This window comes from Manis javanica, chromosome X (genome assembly GCF_040802235.1).
Source record: "Manis javanica isolate MJ-LG chromosome X, MJ_LKY, whole genome shotgun sequence".
Taxonomy (NCBI): Eukaryota; Metazoa; Chordata; class Mammalia; order Pholidota; family Manidae; genus Manis; species Manis javanica.
The window spans coordinates 53,520,627-53,545,845 of NC_133174.1; the positions used below are offsets into that span (position 1 = coordinate 53,520,627).

At 38.2% G+C, this 25,219-nt stretch overlaps 1 protein-coding gene across 3 annotated transcripts in view; it reads left to right on the plus strand.

Moving 5' to 3' along the window:
• Nucleotides 1-25,219, plus strand: part of HEPH (hephaestin) — a 123,781-nt gene that overhangs the window by 19,929 nt on the left and 78,633 nt on the right. For all 3 annotated transcript variants that reach the window (XM_037017061.2, XM_037017063.2, XM_037017064.2), the window contains exons 8-9: nt 3,718-3,849; nt 18,145-18,356. In XM_037017061.2, coding sequence (XP_036872956.1) covers nt 3,718-3,849; nt 18,145-18,356 — 344 coding nt within the window. The remainder of the gene's footprint in view (nt 1-3,717; nt 3,850-18,144; nt 18,357-25,219) is intronic.

Consider the following 25,219-nt stretch of genomic DNA (forward strand, 5'->3'; position numbering starts at 1 on the left):
ATACATTAGATGTCATATTCTGTACTCTTTGTGTATCCCTTGACTGACTTTGTGGGTAGTTCATTTAATTTTGCATTTGCTTAGTAATTAATTGGTCTACTTCCTTTACTGTGATTTTATTTTCTTTGGTGACACCTATTTAGCCATAGGAGAACTTCTATCTACAGAAATCCCTTTAAAATACACTGTAGAGATGGTTTGTGGGAGGTAAATTCACTCAATTTTTGCTTATTTGGAAATTGTTAAATCCCTCTTTCAAATTTAAATGATATTCTTGCTGAGTAGATATTCTTGGTTGCTCATCCCCCTTCTGTTTCATTGCATTAAATATGCCACTCTCTTCTGGCCTGTAAGGTTTCTTCTGAGAAGTCTGCTGATAACCTGATGGACTTTCCTTTACACATGATCTTTTTTTCTCTCTGGCTGCTTTTAATACTCTTTCCTTTTCTTTGATCTTTGCCATTTAAATTATTATGTCTTATGGTCCCTTGTGTTGGGAGCTCTCTGCATTTACATGACCTGAGAGACTTCCTTCCCCAGATTGGGAAAGTTTTCAGCAATTATTTTCTCAAATAGACTTTAGATCCCTTTTTCTCTCTCTTCTTCTTCTGGTACCTGTACAATATGAATATTGTTCAGTTTGGGTTGGTTGCACAGTTCTCTTATTTTTTCTTTCTGTGCCTCAGTTTCTTTGGTTTACTGGTCTCTAATTTCTATTTCATTTACAGTCTCCTCTACCTCATCTAATCTACTTTTAAATTCCTCCATTGTGTGTTTCATTTCAAATACTGTATTTTTCAAATTTTCCATCTCTGTTGAAGTCCTCCCTGAGGTCTTACATATTTTTTGGGTATTTCTGTGAGCATGTTTATGTTTTTATTTTGAAAACTTTATCAGAAAGATTGGTGATTGCTGTTTCACTTTGCTCTATTTCTGGAATCTGCTGAATTTTTGTTTGTACACATTTTTTTGCTGATTCATTTTTCCAGTGATTCCTGTGGAATAATAACTGTGAAGGTGGTGCCCTCTAGTGCCCAGATGCTCTACTCTCTCCATCTGCTGAGCACCTGGAGCAATGGTGGGGATAGCAGGTCAACAGCACCAGTGCCTGCCAGGAGGAAAGAGCTCTTTCCTGCTTCCTGGCTGCATTGCCTGCCTCAACTCTCAGGGCCAGTGGGCTGACCATGCAGGGAGTAGCCTCTGCATTATGCCCTTGTTGCTGCCCTACACATTACAATCCTCCAGCTGGCCTGGAACAATGGCTGGGGCAGCAGGTGTGTGGACTGTTGACTGCCAGGGGGAAGGAGCAGCAGGCTGAATGTCTCATTGGGGAACTTGGGGCTGTGTTGCCAGCCAGGGGGATCGAGCATTTGAAGTTCCTGAAAGTTCCCAACCTGCTGGGATGACTGTGCTAGGGTGATTTTTCCCACCTGCACTATTTCCTGAGCATCAAGCTCTGTGTAATCATTGCCCCTTTAGCACCCCTCTCATTGTTGTGAAGTCTTTCAAAGTGCCTGCTTTTCTTTTGTCCCAGAGTGGCCCATTATGTGTACCTGTTCTCCACAAGTGGCTGGAATCTCAGTCTCTCTGAGTATTCTGCCTGTCTTCGCTTTGGAACCCCTCTAATCTCTAGAGCACCATGTAATGTGGGTTTGTGCTCCTGGAACAGATCTCCATGGCTGGGTGTTTAGCAGGCCTGGACTTCTACTCCCTCCTTGCTCTGTTTCTCTTCCTCCTGCCTGTGAGCTGGGTTTTGGGGGAGGGCTTGGGTCCTGCTGGAGCATGGCTTTGCTACTTTACCCTTTTCTGTGAGGTCTTCTCTTTTCCCCAGATATAGGCAGTCTGTTCTGCAGTCTTCGGATCACTCCTTCAGGATTAGTTGGTTTTTGCTGTATTTTCATGTTATATGTAGTTTTTAGAGGAGCTTTCTGCCTCACTTCTCACGCTGCCAAATTTTTGTATCTTAATAGCTATATAGTTTTCTTTTGAAATGTCTTTGACTTTGGTATCAGGGTAATGCTGGCCCCATAGAATGATTTTGGAAGTACTCCTTCCTCTTAAATTTTTTTTTGAAAAATTTGAGAAGTACTGGCATTATTTCCTTAAATGTTTACTAAAAGTCACCAGGGAAGTCATCAGGTCCTGGGATTTTCTTTGTTAGGAGATTTTTATATAGCGATTCAACTTCCTTACTAGTTACAGATGTATTCAGATTTTCTAATTCTTTATGATTTAGTCTTGTTAGGATTTCTGTTTTAGGCATTTGTTTATTTCATCTAGGTTATCCAATTTGTTGACATACAATTTTTCATACTGCTCTCATAATCTTTTTCATTTCTGAAAAGTCCTTAGTAATGTTCCCACATTTATTTCTGATTTTATTTGAGTCATCCTTTTTCTTAGTCCCTATAGCTACAGATTTGTCATTTCTGTTGATTTTTCAAAGAATCAACATTTGTTTTCACTAATTTTATTTATTGCTTTTCAATTCTCTTTTTTATTTACCACTGCTCTAATCTTTATTACCGTCTTCCTTCTTCTAGCTAAATTTGGATTGTTAATTTGATTTTTTTTGTGTATATAGTTATAAATTTGCCCCTTAGTACTGCTTTCATTGCATCTCATATTTTAGTATATTGCATTTTCATTTTAATTTGCATTTGAATATTTCTAATTTCCTTTCTGGTTTCTTCTTTGATTCATTGGTTGTTTAAAATTGTGTTGTTTAATTTCTAAAATTTTGTGAGTTTTCTTTTTCTGTTATTAGTTTCTATCTTCATTCCATAGTGTTGGGGGAAATGCTTTGTATGATATCTTTTAAAATCTATTAAGACTTAATTTGCAGCCTAGTATATGTCCTATCCTGGAAAGTATCCCATGTGCACGTAAAAAAATGTGCATTTTGTTGTTGTTGGGAGAGTATTCTGTATATATTAGATCTAGTTGTTTTTTTCTGTTACGTCTTCTATTTCCTTACTTATCGTCTGTCTAGTTGTTGTATCCATTATTGTAAGTGGGGTATTGGTCCCTAGTCTTTGAGAAGACGTGGAGTATTAGGTATGGAAATTAAGTAGAAACCAAGCCAGAAACTCTGAACTAGAGTTAGAGGCAGCATAAGTGTTCAGGATATTGTCTTGGTATTTCTGGTTGGTCTCTAAGGTGACCAAAGCTAGGTTAGAGGTAGTGGTTAGTAGAGCAAAGGTAAGTCCAGAACTAGATTACTTAGTTCAGGGCCTGGATAGAGGACATAATAATTTTATATCTTCAGAATTGGTTTAGGATTGAAGCATGATCAGATATTTAGATGGATCCAACCAGGAAATGTAGCAATGGAAGTGAGGCAATAAAGGTAGGGAAAATAGGATTGGATCTGACAGTGGAGTGGGAGGAAGCACATTCTTCAGGTACTGGCTCTGTTACTAATCAGTCATTTGAATTTGCACAGATGAATTCCACCTTTCTGAGCAGCATTTTCCTCATCTATGCAATGAAGATTTCCTGTGCCCTGTATTCTTTGGAATGATGTTTAATGAGATAATAGATTTTAAAGTGTTTTTCTTATAACTGAAACTTGCAATATACTTGAAAAGGATTATTCTTATTTTTTCAGAGAGGTGTGATTTTTTTCACTTCGCTTTTCTTTCCTTCCTTCTTCTGTTTCCTTCCTCTCTGGTCATCCTGTTTTCATTCCCATTGTCTCTCCCTGCCATTTTGCAGGACCAGTTATCAGGGCTGAAGTAGGTGACACCATCCAGGTAACCTTCTACAACCGTGCCTCCCAGCCATTCAGCATACAGCCTCATGGGGTCTTTTATGAGAAAGACTACGAGGGAACTGTGTATAATGATGGTGAGCATGCAGGGTTTCTAAGCAATGTCACCTTTAGCTAAAAGCAGGTAGCTCTAGAGCACAGGTCAATAGGGGAGGGAAAGAGGGAGAAAAGGCAGAATTAGTTGCTGTGCATGTAGAGATGTGCTCATTAAGGGAAAACTTATTTTAAATATGTGTAAATATATTCTGATAATAACTGTAACATGTACATATGATGGAATTTTGAAAAGCGTGGAAAATTATAAAACAAATAAACATCATTCATATAAAATAAATAAACACCATTACATTTCCATATACATTTTAATATTTTTATGTGCTTATAAAAATGAATATATTTACAGATTTGTGGTCATATGATTTATATAATTTTGTATCATACTACTTTAACTTATCATTATATTATGTCCATTGTCCCAAGCCATCATAATGTTATAAACATTTTAAGTACTATATAATATTCTATCACATGGCTCTGCTATAATTTATTCATCTGGTTCTCTATTGTTTGCACATGTAGTTTTTTTCAATTTTTCAATATTGTAAATATGTTGTAGTGAATGGATGCATACATTTGTTTTGGATTACTGTATCAGGAAAGAATGCTGGAAGTGGGATTATTGGGTAATTAATTTCTTATTTTCTCTGAGAAAAATACTAATATACACTAATCTCAAGGCAACATATTTTTTAAAATAGTGAAAGCATAAAAGGCAATGTTACAGACAAATCTAGAATAAAATAACATTCTACAAGGCAATTTGTCTAGTCTCTTAAAGAAGTTAATGACACAAGGAAAAAAATTAAAGAGACAAAACAAAGGGCAACACATAAAACTCATCTGATCCTGTTTATAAAAGATAGCCTTAAGGTATATTTTGGAGATAATTGGAAATACTTTATATAGATTAGATATTACATGATTTTAGAGTATTTTCTTAGGTGTGGCCATGTTATTGTAGTCATATAGGGGATGCTTACTGATGTATACAGTAATAATATGTCATGATGCTTGTATTTTACTTCCAAATGATATAGCAAAAGCAAATAAAAATTGTGTGTGTGTAGATATACACATAAATATTGATGAACTAAAGATGGCAAAAGACAAATGATCAACTCCAGATGGTAGGGTAATTATTGTACTATCTTTTAAATATTTCTATATGTTTGAAAATTTAGTGAGAAAAAAATGAATTAATAAGACAAGATAGGAGGGCAGAGCAAAGATGGCGGCGTCAGTAGTACAGTGGTAATCTCTTCCCAAAAACATATATATTTTTGAAAATACAACAAATACAGCTATCCTTAAAAGAGAGACCAGAAGACACAGGACAACAGCCATACTATATCCACACCTGTGAGAACCCAGTGCCTGGTGAAAGGGGTAAGATACAAGCTGCAGTCTGGCGGGACCTGAGGACCCTCACCCCAGCTCCCAGCAGGAAGAGAGGAATTGGAACAGGGAGGGAGAGGGGGCCCAGGACTGCTAAACACCCAGCCCTAGCCATCTGCACGAAAGCGCAGACACACAGTGCATGCGTGGGGTGCTGGAAACTAGGGGAGCAGGACAGTAAGACTGTGAGTGGGTCCTACAGCTTGTGCTACTGGGAGAAAGAAAAGCGAGTGCTTTATGAAAGACCTCACAACTGGATGGAAGCATCCCGGGTCACAGTCCAGCAGTTGAAAATTCCACAGAACTCTGGACACACTAACCCCCTGGGCAACAGCTCTGAGAACCCTCACAGAGGTAAACAGCCAAACAGCCCACCGTCCATTACCCCTCCAGGGCCCCGCCATAGCAGAGCAGCAGCCTGAGGCTGGCCATGCCCACAACAAGGGAGCTTCCTCCATACTGGCCGGGCAAGATACAGAGTCCCAGTCTACATGCAATTGCCCAACAAAAGCCACTAGGGGTCCCAGTTGTCCCAGTAGAGAAAGGCCAGGAGCAAGTGGAAAAAGTCTTGGCTCTCCCAGCTGACAGATGAGTCAATAGCATAACACTGCACCTATCAACATGAAAAGGCAAAAAAACTTGATCCAGACAAGACTAACCCAGACATCTTTGACATCTTCTACATCTTCCCCTGAGAAGGAACCTGGGGAGATAGATTTAATCAATCTTCCTGAAAAGGAATTCAAAACAAAACTCATAACCATGCTGATAGGCAGCCAGAGAGAAGAAAAAAGGTCACCTACAAAGGAAAACCCATCAGGCTATCATCAGACTTCTCAACAGAAACTCTACAGGCCAGAAGAGAATGGTATTACATACTTAATACAATGAAACAGAAGGGCCTCGAACCAAGACTACTGTATCCAGCACGATTATCATTTAAATATGAAGGAGGGATTAAACAATTCCCACACAAGCAAAAGTTGAGGGAATTTGCCTCCCACAAACCACCTCTACAGGGAATTCTACAGGGACTTCTCTAGATGGGAGCACTCCTAAAAAGAGCACAGAACCAAACATCCAACATATGAAGAAGGGAAAAGGAGGAATAAGAAGGGAGAGAAATAGAGAATCATCACACCATGTTTATAATAGCTCAACAAGCAAGTTAAGTTAGACAGTAAGATAGTAAAGAAGCTAACCCTGAACCTTTGGTAACCAGAAACCTAAAGCCTGCAATGGCAATAAGTACATACCTTTCAATAATCACCCTAAATATAAATGGACTGAATGCACCAATCAAAAGACACAGAGTAATAGAATGGATAAAAAAGCAAGACCCATCCATATGCTGCTTACAAGATACTCACCAAAAACACAAATATATACACAGACTTAGAGTCAAGGGATGGAAAAAGATATTTCATGCAAACAACAGAGAGAAAAAAGCAGGGGTTGCAATACTAGTATCAGACAAAATAGACTTCAAAACTAAGAAAGTAACAAAAGATAAAGAAGGACATTACATAATGATAAAGGGCTCAGTCCAACAAGAGGATATAACCATTACAAATATATATGCACAAAATACAGGAGCACCAACATATGTGAAACAAATACTAACAGAATTAAAGGAGGAAATAGAATGCAATGCACTCATTTGGGAGACTTCAACACACTACGCACCCCAAAGGACAGATTCACCAGACAAAAAATAAGTAAGGACACAGAGGCACTGAATAACACACTAGAACAGATGGACTTAATAGACATCTACAGAACTCTACATCCAAAAACAACAGGATACACATTCTTTTCAAGTGCACATGGAACATTCTTGCTAATAGACCACATACTAGGCCACAAAAGGAACCTCAGTAAATTCCAAAATATTGAAATCCTACCAACCAACGTTTCAGACTGCAAGGCAGAAACTAGAAATAAACTGTACAAAGATAGCAAAAAGGCTCACAAACACATGGAGGCTTAACAACACACTCCTAAATAATCAATGGATCAATGACCAAATTAAGATGGACATACAGCAATATATGGAAACAAATGACAACAATAACACAAAGCCCCAACTACTGTGGGATACAGCAAAAGCAGTCTTAAAAGGAAAGTATTTAAAGAAGGAAGAACAATCCCAAATGAATAGTCTAATGTCACAATTATCAAAATTGGAAAAAGAAGAACAAATGAGGCCTAAGGTCAGCATAAGGAGGGACAGAATAAAGATCAGAGAAGAAATAAATAAAATTGAGAAGAATAAAACAATAGCAAAAATCAGTGAAACGAAGAGCTGGTACTTCGAGAAAACAAACAAAATAGATAAGCCTCTAGCCAGACTTATTGAGAAAAGAGAGTCAACACACATCAACAGAATCAAAAAGGAGAAAGGAAAAATCACGATGCACCCCACAGAAATACAAAGAATAATTAGAGAGTACTATGAAAACCTATATGCTAACAAGATGGGAAACATAGGAGAAATGGACAACTTCCTAGAAAAATACAACCTTCCAACACTGACCCAGAAAGAAACAGAAAATCTAAACAGACAAATTACCAGAAACAAAATTGAAACACTTATCAAAAACTACCAAAGAACAAAATCCCCGGGCCAGATGGATTTACCTTGGAATTTTATCAGACAGAGAAGACATAATACCCATTCTCCTTAAAGTTTTCCAAAAAATAGAAGAGGAGGGAATACTGGCAATCTCACTCTATGAAGACAACATCACCCTAATACCAAAACCAGACAAAGACAACACCAAAAAAGAAAACTACAGACCAATATCCCTGATGAACATAGATGCAAAAATACTCAACAAAATATTAACAAACCAAATTCAAAAATACATTAAAAGGATCATACACCATAACCAAGTGGGATTCATCCCAGAGATGCAAGGATGGTACAACATTCGAAAATCAATCAACATCATCCACATCTACAAAAAGAAAGACAAAAACCACATGTTCATCTCCATAGATGCTGGAAAACTATTCCACAAAATTCAACATCCATTCATGATAAAAACTCTCAACAAAATGGGTATAGAGGGAAAGTACCTCAACATAATAAAGGCAATATATGATAAACCCACAGTCAACATCAAACTGAACAGTGAGAAGCTGAAAGCTTTTCCTCTGAGATCGGGTACAAGACAGGGATGCCCACTCTCCCCACTGTTATTTAACATAGTACTGGAGGTCCTAGCCACGGCAATCAGACAAAACAAAGAAATACAAGGAATCCAGATTGGTAAAGAAGAAGTTAAACTGTCACTATTTGCAGATAACATGATATTGTACATAAAAAACCCTAAAGACTCCACTCTGAATGCTAGAGCTAATATCAGAATTCAGCAAAGTTTCAGGATACAAAATTAACACACAGAAATCTGTGGCTTTCCTATACACTAACAATAAACTAATAGAAAGATAAATCAGGAAGACAATTCCATTCACAATAGCATAAAAAAGAATAAAATACCTAGGAATAAACCTAACCAAGGAAATGAAAGATCTATACTCTGAAAATTATAAGACACTCTTAAGAGAAATTAAAGAGAACACTAACAAATGGAAACAAATCCCATGCTCCTGGCTAGGAAGAATTAATAACATCAAAATGGCCATCCTGCCCAAAGCAATATGCAGATTTGATGCAATCCCTATCAAACTACCAACAGCATTCTTCAATGAACTGGAACAAATAGTTCAAAAATTCATATGAAACCGTCAAAGACCCTGAATATCGAAAGCAATCCTGAGGAGGAAGAATAAAGTGGGGGGATCTCACTCCCCAACTTTAAGCTTTACTACAAAGTCACAGTAATCAAGACAATTTGGTACTGGAACAAGAACAGAGCCACAGACCACTGGAACAGAATAGAGACTCCAAACATTAACCCAAACATATATGGTCAACTAATATTCGATAAAGGGGTCATGGACATACAATGGGAAATGACAGTCTCTTCAATAGATGGTGCTGGCAAAACTGGACAGCTACATGCAAGAGAATGAAACTGAATCACTGTCTAACCCCATACACAAAAGTAAATTCGAAATGGATCAAAGACCTGAATGTAAGTCATGAAACCATAAAACTCTTAGAAAAAATCATAGGCAAAAATCTCTTAGACATAAACATGAGTGACCTCTTCTTGAACATATCTCCCTGGGCAAGGGAAACAAAAGCAAAAATGAATAAAGGGGACTATATCAAGCTGAAAATCTTCTGTACAGCAAAGGACAAAATCAATAGAACAGAAAGGTATCTTACAGTATGGGAAAATATATACATAAATGACAGATCTGACAATGGTTGAAATGCAAAATATATAAAGAGCTCACACACCTCAACAAAGAAAAAGCAAATAATTCAATTAAAAAATGGGCAGAGGAGCAGAATAGACAGTTCTCTAAAGAAGAAATTCAGATGGCCAACAGACACATGAAAAGATGCTCCACATCACTTGTCGTCAGAGAAATGCAAATTAAAACCACAATGAGGTATACTCTCACACCAGTAAGAATGGCTACCATCCAAAAGACAAACAAAAACAAATGTTGGCAAGGATGCGGAGAAAGGGGAACCCTCCTACACTGCTGGTGGGAATGTAAATTAGTTCAACCATTCTGGAAAGCATTATGGAGGTTCCTCAAAATGCTCAAAATAGAAGTACCATTTGACCCAGGAATCCCACTTCTAGGAATTTACCCTAAGAATGCAGCACTCCAGTTTGAAAAAGACAGATGCACTCCTATGTTTATCACTGCACTATTTACAATAGCCAAGATATGGAAGCAACCTAAATGGATAAAGAAGATGTGGTACATATACACAATGGAATATTACTCAGCTATAAGAAAAAAACAGATCCTACCATTTGCAACAACAAGGCTGGAGCTAGAGGGCATTATGCTCCGTGAAATAAGCCAGGCGGAGAAAGACAAGTACCAAATCATTTCACTCATATGTGGAGTATAAGAACAAAAGAAATGTGAAGGAACAAAACAGCAGCAGAAGCACAGAACCCAAGAATGGACTAACAGCAACCAAAGGGAAAGGGACTGGGGAGGGCGAGTGGGAAGAGAGGGATAAGGGTGGGAAAAAAGAAAGGGGGCAACACAGAGAAGAGAAGTAGTGATTTTACAATGTCTTACTATGTTGATGGACAGTGATTGTGAACGGGTATGTGGGGGGAATTTGGTGAGGGGGTGAGCCTAGTGAACATAATGTCCTTCATGTAATTGTAGATTAATGATACCAAAATAAAATTATGAAAAAAAAGAAAAGACAAGTTATACAATTTTAAATTATACTACCTTGTTATGTTAAATAAGAAAAGATAAGTTAGAGGATCATGGGAAGATGGTGGTGTAAGAAGTTCAGAGAAAATCTCCTCCCCAAAACATATGTATTTATGAAAATACAATAAATACAACTATTCCTAAAAGAGACACCAGTGGATGCAGTACAACAGCCAGGATACAACTACATCTGCGAGAACTCAACATCACACAAAGGGAATAAGATACAAGCCATGGCAAGGTGGGACCTGAATGCTCCCCCACCCCAGAACACAGCAGGAAGAAAGGAGTCAGAACGGGGAGGGAGTGAAAGCCCAGGACTGCTAAACAACCAGCTCTAGGAATCCACACCTGGAGCGCAGACACAAGGTGCACGGGATGCTGAATATTAGAGAAATGGAAAAGCAAAACCTGTGGGCAGGTCCCACAACCAGCACCCCTGAGACAAAAGAAAAGCGAGTGCTTTCTGCAAGTGTTAAAGAGACAGGGACCCCATAGTTGGACAAAGTCATCCCGGCACACTTAGCCAGCAGCTGGGAATACCAGGGAACCTTAGGCACCCTAAACCCTGGGGAGGCAGTGCAGCTCTGAAGCCCCTCACAGCACTAAGCAGCCTGCCAGTCGTTCCTCCAACTGGCTCAGACCCTGACACACTGGCCCAGTAGCGGGAGAGTGTCAGTGTGTGCCAGGAGCAGCAGGGTCGAAAGGGACCGGGAGCAGATCATATGCACCAACAGCACCAGAGGGGACCAGGAGAGGCTTGTGCAAGCCTGAAGTGGCAGTGACAGAACAGGCCAGGTGTGGCTTGCATGCACTGGCATCAGTGGAGCCAGGGAAGCCCGGTAGAAGCCCGCTAGTTAGAGCCCTGGGCGCACCTGAAGCAGAGCCAGAGGGAGCAGGCAAGCTCCCCGCAGCCAACCGGAATCCCAGCCCAATGCACAGCCACCTGGGCCAGAACGAAAGGCTGCTACTGGCACATAGCTGACCGGCAGGGGTGCCACTAACATGGAGGAGCACACCTGGGATGCCTGCCATTCCCTGCAGGGCTCCGTGCTGCTCTGAGAGACCCCGACCACAGCAGCTTAGGGGACTAACCTGGTGACTGCTCCAGGAGTGCAGTTAACTGACACAGGCAGCAGAGGAGGGCAAGTCATCCAGCAAGCAGGAAAGAACTTTCTTCTCCCAGCTGACACACCTGTAACCTGCCTACATCCACTGCTATCACCATGAAAAGGCAAAAAAGTTTAGTCCAGTCCAAGATAGTTCAGACAACACCTGAGAGAGGATCTGCAGAGACAGACCTAACCAGTTTCCCTGAAAAAGAATTCAAAATGAAATTCTTAAACATGCTAACAGAGCTGCAGAGAAATATGCAAGAGATAAGGGATGACGTCCAGAGAGAGATTACAGATGTCTGGAGGAAGATTACAGAAATGAAACAAACTCTGGAAGGATTTATAAGCATAATGGAAGAGGCCATTGATGGAATAGAAACCAGAGAACAGGAATGCATAAAAGCTGATGCAGAGAGAGATAAAAGGATCTTCAAGAATGAATCAATATTAACAGAACTGTGAGACCAATCCAAAAGGAAATATCCACATTATAGTGGTACCAGAAGAAGAAAAGAGAGAAAAACGGATAGAAAGTGTCTTTGAAGAAATCATTGTGGAAAACTTCCCCAAACTGGGGGAGGAAATAATTGCTCAGACTACGCAGGCACACAGAACACCCAAGAGATGGGACCCAAAGAGGATGACACCAAGACACATTATAATTAAAATGGCAAAGACCAAGGACAAGGACAGAGTATTAAAGGCAGCCAGAGAGAGAAAAAAGGTCACCTACAAAGGAAAATCCATCAGGCTATCATCAGACTTCTCAACAGAAACCTTACAGGCCTGAAGAGAATGCCATGATACATTTAATGCAATGAAACAGAAGGGCCTTGAACCAAGTATACTGTATCCAGCACGATTATCATTTAAATATGAAGGAAGGATTAAACAATCCCCAGACATTCAAAAGTTGAGGGATTTTGCCCCCCACAAACCACCTCTACAGGGTATCTTATAGGGAATACTCTAAATGGGAGCACTCCTATAAAGGGCACAGAATAAAATAAATACCCAACATATGAAGAAAGGAGGAGGAGGAATAAGAAGGGAGAGAAATAATCATCAGACTGTGTTTGTAATAGCTCAATAATCTAGTCATTTTAGACAGTAAGGTAGTAAACAAGCTAACTTTGAACCTTTGGTAACCACGAATCTAAAGCCTGCAACGTCAATAAGTACATATCTTCATATAATCACTCTAAATGTAAATGGACTGAATGCACCAATCAAAAGACACAGAGTAATAGAATGTATAAAAAAGCAAGACACATCTATATGCTGCTTACAAGAGACTCACCTCAAACCCAAACACATGCACAGATTAAAAGTCAAGGGATGGAGAAAGATATATCATACAAACAACAGAGAGAAAAAAGCAGGTGTTGCAATACTAGTATCAGACAAAATAGACTTCAACATAAGGAAAGTAACAAGAGATGAAAAAGGACATTACATAATGATAAAGGGCTCAGTCCAACAACAGGATATAACCATTATAAACATATATACACCCAATACAGGAGCATCAATATATGTGAAACAAATACTAACAGAATTAAAGGAGGAAATAGAATGCAATTGATGAAATAGAAACCAGAGAGACATTTTGGGAGACTTTAACACACCACTCACTCCAAAGGACAAATCAACCAGACAGAAAATAAGTAAGGACACAGAGGCACTGAACTACACACTAGAACAGATGGACCTAATAGACATTTATAGACCTCTACATCCAAAAGCAACAGGATACACATTCTACTCAAGTGCACATGGAACATCCTCCAGAATAGACCACATACTAGGCCACAAAAAGAGCCTCGGTAAATTCCAAAAGATTGAAAACTTACCAACCAACTTTTCAGACCACAAAGGCATAAAACTAACAGTAAATTGCACAAAGAAAGCTAAAAGGCTCACAAACCCATGGAGGCTTAACAATATGCTCCTAAATAATCAATGGATCAATGAACAAATTAAAATAGAGATCAAGAATATATGGAAACAAATGACAACAACAACACAAAGCCCGAACTTCTGTGGGACGCAGCAAAAGCAGTCTTAAGAGGAAAGTATATAGCAATACAGGCACACTTGAAGAAGAAAGAACAATCCCAAATGAATAGTCTAACATCACAATTATCGAAACTGGAAAAAGAAGAACAAATGAGGCCTAAGATCAGCAGATGGAGGGACATAATAAAGATCAGAGATGAAATAAATAAAATTGAGAAGAATAAAACAAAAAAAATCAATGAAACCAAGAGCTGGTTCTTCGAGAAAATAAACAAAAGAGATAAGCCTCTAATGAGACTTATTAAGAGAAAAAGAGAGTCAACACACATCAACAGAATCAGAAATGAGAAAGGAAAAATAATGACAGACCCCACAGAAATACAAAGAATTATTAGAGAATACTATGAAAACCTACATGCTAAGAAGCTGGAAAACCCAGGAGACATGAACAACTTCCTAGAAAAATACAACCTTCCAGGACTGACCCAGAAAGAAACAGAAAATTTAAACAGACCTATTACCAGCAATGAAATTGAATCAGTAATCACAAAACTACCGAAGAACAAAACCCACGGGCCAGATGGATTTGCTCGGAATTTTATCAGACAAACAGAGAAGACATAATACCCATTCTCCTTAAAGTTTTCCAAAAAGAGAAGAGGGAATACTTCCAAACTCATTCTATGAAGCCAACAACACCATAATACCAAAACCAGGCAAAGACCCCACCAAAGAAAGAAAACTACAGACCAATATCCCTGATGAATGTAGATGCAAAAATACTCAACAAAATATTAGCAAACCAAATTCAAAAATACATCAAGAGGATCATACACCATGACCAAGTGGGATTCATCCCAGGTATGCAAGGATGGTACAACACTCGAAAATCCATCAACATCATCCACCACATCAACAAAAAGAAGAAGAAAATCCACATGATCATCTCCATAGACCCTGAAAAAGCATTTGATAAAATTCAACATCCATTCATGATAAAAACTCTCAACAAAATGGGCATAGAGGGCAAGTACCTCAACATAATAAAGGCCATATGTGATAAACCCACAGCTAACATCATATTGATCTGCGAGAGGCTGAAAGCTTTTCCTCTGAGATCGGGAACAAGACAGGGATAGCCACTCTCCCTACTGTTATTTAACATAGTACTGGAGGTCCTCGCCATGGCAATGAGACAAATCAAAGAAATACTAGGAATCCAGATTGGTAAAGAAGAAGTCAAACTGTCACTATTTGCAGATGACATGATATTGTACATAAAAAACCCTAAACACTCCACTGCAAAACTACTAGAACTAATATTGGAATTCAGCAAATTAGCAGGATACAAAATTGACACACAGAAATTTGTAGTTTTCCTATACACTAAAAATGAACTGATAGAAAGAGAAATCAGGAAAACAATTCCATTCACAATAGCATCAAAAAGAATAAAATACCTAGGAATAAACCTAACCAAGGAAGTGAAAGACCTGAAAACTACAAGACACTCTTAAGAGAAATTAAAGAGGTCACTAACAAATGGAAACTCATCCCATGCTCCTGGCTTGGAAGAATTAATGCCATCAAATGGCCATCCTGCCTAAAGCAATATACAGATTCGATGCAATCCCTATCAAATTACCAACAGCATTCTTCAATGAACTGGAACAAATAGTTCAAAAATTCATATGGAACCGTCAAAGACCCCAAATATCGAAAGCAATCCTGAGAAGGAAGTATAAAGTGGGGGGATCTCGCTCCCCAACTTCAATCTCTTCTACAAAGCCACAGTAATCAAGTCAGTTTGGTACTGGCACAAGAACAGAGCCACAGACCAGTGGAACAGAACAGATACTCCAGACACTAACCCAAACATATATGGCCAATTAATATATGATAAAGGAGCCATGGACATACAGTGGGGAAATGACAGTCTCTTCAACAGATGGTGCTGGCAAAACTGGACAGCTACATGCAAGAGAATGAAACTGGATCACTGTCTAACCCCATACACAAAAGTAAATTCGAAATGGATCAAAGACCTGAATGTAAGTCATGAAAACATAAAACTATTAGAAAAAATCCTTGGCAAAAATCTCATGGACATATACATGAGTGACTTCTTCATGAACACATCTCCCCGGGCAAGGGAAACAAAGGCAAAAATGTACAAGTCAGACTATATCAAGCTAAAACGCTTCTGTACAACAAAGGACACCATCAATAGAACAAAAAGTTATCCTACAGTATGGGAGAATATATTCATAAATGACAGATCCGATATAGGGTTGACATCCAAAATATATAAAGAGCTCACACACCTCAACAAACAAAAAGCAAATAATCTGATTTAAAAATGGGCAGAATAGCTGAATAGACAGTTCTCTAAAGAAGAAATCCAGATGGCCAACAGGCACATGAAAAGATGCTCACATCACTAATCATCAGAGAAATGCAAATTAAAACCACAATGATATATCACCTCACACCAGTAAGGATCCCCATCATCGAAAAGACAAACAACAACAAATGTTGGTGAGGGTGTGGACAAAGGGGAACCCTCCTACACTGCTGGTGGGAATGTAAATTAGTTCAACCATTGTGGAAAGCAGTATGGAGGTTCCTCAGAATGCTCAAAATAGAAATACCTTTTGACTCAGGAATTCCACTTCTGGGAATTTACCCTAAGAATGCAGCATCCCAGTTTGAAAAAGACAGATGCACCCCTATGTTTATCGCAGCACTATTTACAATAGGCAAGATATGGAAGCAACCTAAATGTCCATCAGTAGATGAATGGATAAAGAAGATGTTGTAAATATACACAATGGAATATTACTCAGCCATAAGAAAAAAACAGATCCTACCTTTTGCAACAACATGGATGGAGCTAGAGGGGATTATGCTCAGTGAAATAAGCCAGGTGGAGAAAGAGAAGTACCAAATGATTTCACTCATATATGGAGTGTAAGAACAAAGGAAAAGTGAAGGAAGAAAACAGCAGCAGAATCACAGAACCCAAGAATGCACTAACAGTTACCAAAGGGAAAGGGACTGGGAAGGATGGGTGGGAAGGGAGGGATAAGGGCAGGGAAAAGGAAAGGGGGCATTACAATTAGCATGTATAGTGTGGTGGGCAGCACGTGGAGGGCTGTGCAACATAGAGATGACAAGTAGTGATTTTACAGCATCTTACTACGTAGATGGACAGTGACTGTGAAGGGGTATGTTGGGGGGACTTGGTGAAGGTGGAGCCTAGTAAACATAATATTCTTCATGTAACTGTAGATTAATGATACAAAAAGAAAAAAAAGAAAATAAAGAATAGATAAGTTAAACCATTCTAAATTATACTACCTTCTGAATGCTTCCTTGAACACATTTATGATTATTTCTTCAGAATATATATTTAAGATGTGGAGTTCTGTAGCAGATGGTACACACATTAAAATTTTTGGTTATCTATGTCCAAATTGCTCTCCAGAAAAATTTCCAGTCACATCCATTTGGAGTTCCATCAACAGTAGCTAAGAGGAAGGACCAATTTTCTTATAATTTCACTAGCATAGAGCATCCATTTTAATATTTAACAAAATTTCCGTCTTTTAGGTAAACAACAAAACTCAGCTCTTTTGATTTGCGCTAGGTTGAACGTTGTTTTCAGTACTGAAGGTCTTATTTTTTTGTGGGTATGAACCTTCTTAATGCTTTTGATCCATTTTGTTAACATTTTTCCTAGAAAGAATATTCTCATTTACATTTACCCTCTTTACAGGTTAGTGAAAGGAGTAGATGCCATCTGAGTGACTTCTCCCCAGCCCTGATTATTATAATTTGTAAAATTTTCCTAACTTGATAGGCAAGATATTATCTAGCTATTTTCATTTGTACTTTTTTGATTTCTAATAAATTTGTAAATTTTAAATAAAATTTCTGTGCATTGTCTGAACATGACTTGTGTCCTTTTCAGAAAATTTAACCTTAGTGTTTTTTACATATATACACACATAAATACATAACATAAGCACATCCACACATACATGCACACATAAAGAAAGGAGAAAGTGTTCCACAATCAGAACCATTCAGAGATGAAACAGGCTATGATATTAGTTAGTGAATCTCCCATTGCTAGAGATTTTTAAACAGAGGTAGAGATATAAGAGCAGATGAATGTGTGCTTTCAAGTGAGGGGTGTTCCAAATAAGTTTTAAAGGCCCTTTTAATACTTAGGTACTATAAGTTTGGAAAATTATAAACTGGGAGATTTAAAGTTCCCTAGTTCAAATAACAAGGAGCAGTAGAACCAGAGACCAAACTAGTCTCTCGAAACCTACCAATGATCCTTTTTGGTATTAAAAGTCCTTATTGCTGCTACTTCTGCTGTTTGAAACTAATGATGCTCACTTTAGCCACTGTAAATAAATGAGTCCCATGTTTTCCCTGCAGGCTCATCCCACCATGCCATGGTGGCCAAGCCCTTTGAGAAAGTAACGTATCGCTGGACAGTACCCCCACATGCTGGTCCCGCTGCTCAGGATCCTGCCTGTCTCACCTGGATATACTTTTCTGCTGCAGATCCAGTAAGAGATACAAATTCTGGCCTGGTGGGCCCCCTGCTGGTGTGCAAGGCTGGTGTCTTGGGTGCAGATGGCAAACAGGTACTTCCAGGATTTCTGGTTGCAAGGCTGGCTGGGAGGAGGATAGGGCTGATTTGGTGAATAGAAGTTAAGCATGAAACTGGGTTCTAGAGGTGAGGAAATAGAAAGAAAACAGCTATGGAATAAAAAAATAATAGTTGGTGACTTCATGCTATCTCGCATGCTGTTCTTACACTCACAAATACACTTCTTTCTTAGTCTCTATTCCTTTCTTTTTTTTGTGGGTGTTGCTGTAAAGTTTTTTTTTTTAATAAAGGCTTCATCGATATGAAGACTTCCTCTTATGAAGGTTTCACATGAAAAACATTGTGGTTACTACATTCACCCATTTTATCAAGTCCCCCCCACACACCCCACACAGTCACTTTCCATCAGCATAGTAAGATGCCACAGAGTCACTACTTGTCTTCTCTGTGCTACATTGTTTTCCCGTGACCACCCCACACCATTTGTACCAGTCATAACACCACTCAATCCCCTTTTACCTCCTTCTCCACCTACCATCTCCCACACTGCCCCTTTGGTAATTGTGAGTCCCTTCTTGGAGTCTGTGAGTCTGATGCTGTTTTGTTCCTTCAGTTTTGTTTTGTTGTTATATGCCACAAATGAGGAAAATCATTTGGTACTTGTCTTTCTCTGCCTGGCTTATTTCACTGAGCATAATACCCTCTAGCTCCATCCATGTTGTTGCAAATGGTAGGATTTGTTTTCTTCTTATGGCTGAATAATATTCCATTGTGTATTTGTACCATTTCTTCTTTATCCATTCATCTACTGATGAACACTTAGGTTGCTTCCATTTCTTGGCTATTGTAAATAGTGCTGCGATAAACATAGGGGTGCATATTTCTTTTTCAAACTGGGCTGCTGCATTCTTATGGTTAATTCCTAGGAGTGGAATTCCTGGGTCAAATGATACTTATATTTTGAGTTTTTTGAGGGACCTCCATACTGCTTTCCACAATGGTTGAACTAGTTTACATTCCCACCAGCAGTGCAGGAGGGTTCCCCTTTCTCCACTACCTCGCCAACATTTGTTGTTCCTTGTCTTTTGGATGTTGGCCATCCTAACTGGTGTGAGATAATATCTCATTGTGGTTTTATTTGCATTTCTCTGATAATTAGCAATGCGGAGCATATTTTCATGTGCCTTTTGGCCATCTGAATTTCTTCTTTGGAAAGTGTCTGTTCAGATCCTACACCCATTTTTTAATAAGGTTATTTGATATTTGGGTGTTGAACATTTGAGTTCTTTATATATTTTGTATGCTAACCCCTTGTTGGATATGTCATTTATGAATATATACTCCCATACTGTAGGATGCCTTTTGTTCTGCTGTTGGTGTCCTTTTCTGTACAGAAGCTTTTTAGTTTGATATAGTCCCATATGTTCATTTTTTCTTTTGTTTCCCTTGCCCTAGTAGATATGTTCAGGAAAAATTTTCTCATGTTTATATTAAAGAGATTTTTACTTATGTTTCCTTCTAAGAGTTTCATGGTTTCATGACTTAGATTCAGGTCTTTGATCCATTTCAAGTTTACTTCTGAGTATGGAGTTAGACAATAATCCAGTTTCATTCTCTTATATGTACTGTACAGTTTTGCCAACATCACTTGTTGAAGAGGCTGTCATTTTTCCATTGTATATCCATTACTCCTTTATGTATTTTAAGTGACCATATATGCTTAGGCTTATATCTGGGATCTTTATCTGTTCGATTGATGTGTGGGTCTGTTCTTGTGCCAGTACCAAATTGTCTTGATTACTGTGGCTTTGTAGTAGAGCTTGAAGTCGAGGAGCATAACCCTACCAGCTTTATTCTTTCTTCTCAGGATTGCTTTGGCTATTTGTGTACTTTTGTGGTTCCATATGAATTTTAGAACTAATTGTTCCAGTTATTTGAAGAATGTCATTGGTATTTTGATGGGGATTGCATTGAAACTGTAGATTGCTTTACGTAGCATGGCCATTTTGACCATATTGAATGTTCCTATCCATGAGCACAGATGTATTTCCATTTATTGGTGTCTTCTTTAATTTCTCTAATGAGTGTCTTGTAATGTTCAGGCTATAGGTCTTTCACTTCCTTGGTTAGGTTTATTCCTAGGTATTTTATTCTTTTTGATGCAATTACGAATGGAATTGTTTTCTTTATTTCTCTTTCTGCTAGTTCATTGTTAGTGTATAGGAATGCAACAGATTTCTGCTTATTAATCTTGTATCCTGCAACTTTGCTGAATTCAGATATTAGATCTAGTAGTTTTGGAGTGTATTCTTTAGGGTTTTTTATGTACAATAGAATGTCATCTGCAAACAGTAACGGTTTGACTTCTTCCTTACCAGTCTGGATGCCTTTTATTTCTTTGCATTGTCTGATTGCCATAGCTAGGATCTCCAGTACTATGTTGAATTAAAGTGGAGGCAGTGGGCATCCTTGTCTTGTTCCCCATCTTAAAGGAAAAGCTTTCAGATTTTTACTATTAAGTATGATGTTGGCTGTGGATTTGTCATATATAGGCTTTATTATGTTGAGGTACTTGCTTTCTATACACATTTTGTTGAGAGTTTTTATTGTGATAGGATGTTGAATTTTGTCAAATGCTTTTTCAGCATCTATGGAGATGATCATGTGATTTTTGTCTTATTTTGATGTGGTGTATGATGTTGATGGATTTTTGAATATTGTACTATCCTTGCATGATTGCAATAAATCATACTTGATCATGATGGATGATTTTTTGATATATTTTTGAATTCAGTTTGCTAATATTTTGCTGAGTATTTTTCCATCTATGTTGATCAGGAATATTGGTCTGTAATTTTCTTTTTTTATGGTGTCTTTGCCTGGTTTGGGTATTAGAGTGATGCTGCTCTCATAGAATGAGTTTGGACGTGTTCCCTCTTCTACTTTTTGGAAAACTTTAAGGAGAATGGGTATTAGGCCTTCACCAAATATTTGATAAAATTCAATGGTGAAGTCCAGGCATTTTGTTCTTATGAAGTTTTTGATTCCCAATACCATTTCATTGCTGGTAATTGGTCTGTTCAAGTTTTCTGTATATTCCTCAGTCACCCTTGGAAGTTTGTAGTTTTCTAGAAAGTGGTCCATTTCTTCTTGGTCATCCAATTTGTTAGCATATAATTTTCATAGTATTCTCTAATAATTATTTGTATTTTTGTTGTTTTCATAGTGATTTTTCCTTTCTCATTCTGATTCAGTTTATGTGTGTAGACTTTCCTTTTTTCTTGATAAGTCTGGCTAGGGGTTTTATCTATTTTGTTTATTTTCTCAAAGAACCAGTTCCTGGTTTCATTCATTCTTTCTATTCTTTTATTCTTCTCCATTTTATTTATTTCTACTCTAATCTTTATTATGTCCCACCTTCTACTGGCATTGGGCCTCATTCTCCTTTGTCTAGTTTTATAAATTGTGGGTTTAGACTGTATGATTGGGATTGTTCTTCTCTCTTCAAGTAGGTCTGTGTTGCAATATATATACTTCCCTGTTTGAATAGCCTTCACTGAATCCCACAGATTTTGCTGTGTTGAGTTATTGCTTTCATTTGTCTCCATATATTGTGTGATCTCTGTTTTTATTTGGTCATTGATCCATTGATTATTTTAGAGCATGTTATTAAGCATCCATGTGTTTGTGAGCTTTTTTGTTTTCTTTGCATAATTTATTTCTAATTTCATACCTTTTTAGTCTGAGAAGCTGGTTTTTAAAACTTCAATTCTTCTGAATTTACTGAGACTCTTGTTGTGGCCTAGTAAATGATCTATTCTTAAAAGTGTTCCATGTGCACTTGAGAATAATGTGCATCCTGCTGCTTTTCTGTAGATGTCTGTTAGGTCCATCTGTTCTAATGTGTTGTTCAGTGCCTCTTTCTGCTTACTTATGTTCTGTCTGGTTGATCTGTCCTTTGGAATGAGTGGTGTGTTTAAGTCTTCTAAAATGAATGTATTCCATTCTATTTCCTCTTTTAATTATGTTAGTATTTGTTTCATATATGTAGGTGCTCCTATATTGGGTGCATACATATTTATAATGGTTAGATCCTCCTTTTAGACTGACCCCCTTATCATTATGTAATGTCCTCTGTCTCTTGTTACTTTGTTTTGAAGTCTATTTTGTCTGACACAAGTACTGCACTTATTGTTTTTTTCTCCCTACTACTTGCATGAAATATTTTTCCCATCCCTTCACTTTCAGTCTGTGTGTCTTTCAGTTGAAGTGAGTCTCTTGTAGGCAGCATATGGACGGGACTTTTTTTTATCCATTCAGTGCCATTATGTGTTTTGATTCGTTTACTCAGACCATTTACATTTAGGGTGATTATAGATATAAGTACTTCTTTCCATTGCAGGCTTAGATTCATAGTTATGAAAGGTTCAAGACTAGCTTCTTTATTATCTAACAGTATAACTTAACTCACTTAGTATGCTATTACAAACACAATCTAAAAGTTCTATTTTTTCTTCCTTCTCCATTCTTTATGTTTTAGGTATCAAATTCTGTACTCTTTGTATATCCATTGAGTGAGGTAGTTGAATTAATTTTGAATTTGCTTCATAATTAATTTTTCTACTTCCTTTACTGTGGTTTCATTTCCTCTGCTGACAGCTATTTAGCTTTAGGAACACTTCTGCCTATAGCAGTCCCTCCAAAGTACACTGTAGAGATCGTTTTTGGGCAGTAAATTCTCTCAACTTTTGCTTATCTGGAAATTGTTTAATCCCTCTTTCAAATTTAAATTATAATCTTGCCAGGTAGAATATTCTTGGTTTGAGGCCCTTCTGTTTCATTACATTAAAATATCATGCCACTCCTGTCTGGCCTGTTAGGTTTCTGTTGAGAATTCTGATGATAGCCTGATCAGTTTTCCTTTGTATGTGATCATTTTTCTCTCTCTCTGGCTGCTTTTAATACTCTGTACTTATCCTTGATATTTGCCATTTTAATTTCTTTATGTCTTGGTGTTGTCTTCCTTGGGTCCCTTTTGTTGAGAGATCTGGTCTCAGAGACTGTCTTCTTCCCCAGATTGGGGAAGTTTTCAGCAATTACCTCCTCAAAGACACTTTCTATCCCTTTTTCTCTCCTGTTCTTCTCATACCCTTATGATACGAATATTGTTCTGTTTGGATTGGTCACACAGTTATGAAAGTATTCTTTTCATTCCTAGAGATCCTTTTTCTCTCTGTGCCTCAGCTTCTTTATATTCCTCTTCCCTAGTTTCTATTTCATTTATTGTTTCCTCCACCATATGTAATCTGCTTTTAATACCCTCCATTGTGCTCTTCAATTGTTGGATCTCTGTTCTAAATTCATTCCTGAGTTCTTGAATATTTTTCTGTACCTCCATTAGCATGTTTATGATTTTTATTTTGAAATCTTTTCCAGGAAGATTGGTGAGTTCAGTTTCACTTTGCCCTCTTTCTGATGTTGGTGGGACTTTTGTTTGTACCAGGTTCTTTTGATATTATTTGCAATAATTTGGTGTAGGTGGCACCCTCGACTGCCCAGAATGTCTACTCTTTGGATCTGCTTATCCCCTTGAGCAAAGGTGGGTGTCACAGGTGACTAGTTCTGGTACCTGCTGGGAAGAAAGAGCTCTTTCCTGCTTCATGCCTAGAGTACTTGTTTCCACTCCCAGGGCCAGTGCACTGAGCATGCAAGGAGTCTATGCTACACCACAGTAACTTCCCTAGGCAGGGCTACCCTCTAGGTGGCCTGGCTTAATGGTGGGGTCAGCAGGTCTCCAAGATAGTGCCAGGTGGTAGGAAGGAGTGGGGCCTCAGAGGTGTATTGCCGGTCAGACGGATGGAGTGTCTGAAGCTCCTGAACATTCCCAACCTGCTGGGCTGAGTGTGCTGGGGCAATTTCATCCACCTATCCTTTCTCCTGAGCAACAATCTCTGTGCAATCCTTCTCAATTTAGAAGCCCTCTGCTGTTGGAAGGTCTCTCAGAATGCTCACCTTTCTTTTATCCCAGAGTGGCTGGTGTGGGTAACTGATCTCCACAAGTGGCTGGAATCTCAGTCTCTCCAAATATTCTGCCTGTTTTAGCTTTCCAATCCCACTAATCTCTAGAGCACTATGTATAAGTTGTATTTGCTATATTTATATATTATATGTGGTTTTAGGAGGTGGTTTCTGTCTCACCTCTCATGCCACCATCATTAATTCCATCGTGCTCTCTCCACTCTATTTTTTATTAAAGTATAATTAATATACACTCTTATGAAGATTTCACAAGAAAAACAATGTGGTTACTACATTTAACCATATTATTGAGTTCCCCCCATAACCCATTGCAGTCACTGTCCATCATCATAGGAAGATGCCACAGAGTCACTACTTGTCTTCTCTGTGCTATACTGTTTTCCCCTTGACCTCCTCTACACCATGTGAACTAATCATAATACCCATCAATCCCCTTCTACTTCCCTTGCCACCCACCTTCCCCCTCCCCTCCCCTTTGGTAACTGCTAGTCCCTTCTTGGAGTCTGTGAATCTGATGCTATTTTGTTCCTTCAGTTTTGCTTCATTGTTATACTCCACAAATGATCTCTCTTTTCTATTTTATATCCTTCTATCATCTCCTCATTTTAAAAAAAAACCTTATTAGCCTCTAAACCTTGCTCCTAATTTCTATATATACTTCAATATTTGGTTGTCTTATTTCATATATAGCTCACTATTTCCACTTGTGTAACCTTGGGCAAGTTCCTTAACCTTGCTTTTCCTTAGTTTCCTCATCTGTAGTTATAGGTTAAAAATGGAAGAAGGTATCTTGGGTTTCTGTGTAGATTAATTAAAATAATCCATATAAAGTACTTAGCAGAGTGTTATATAGCAAGC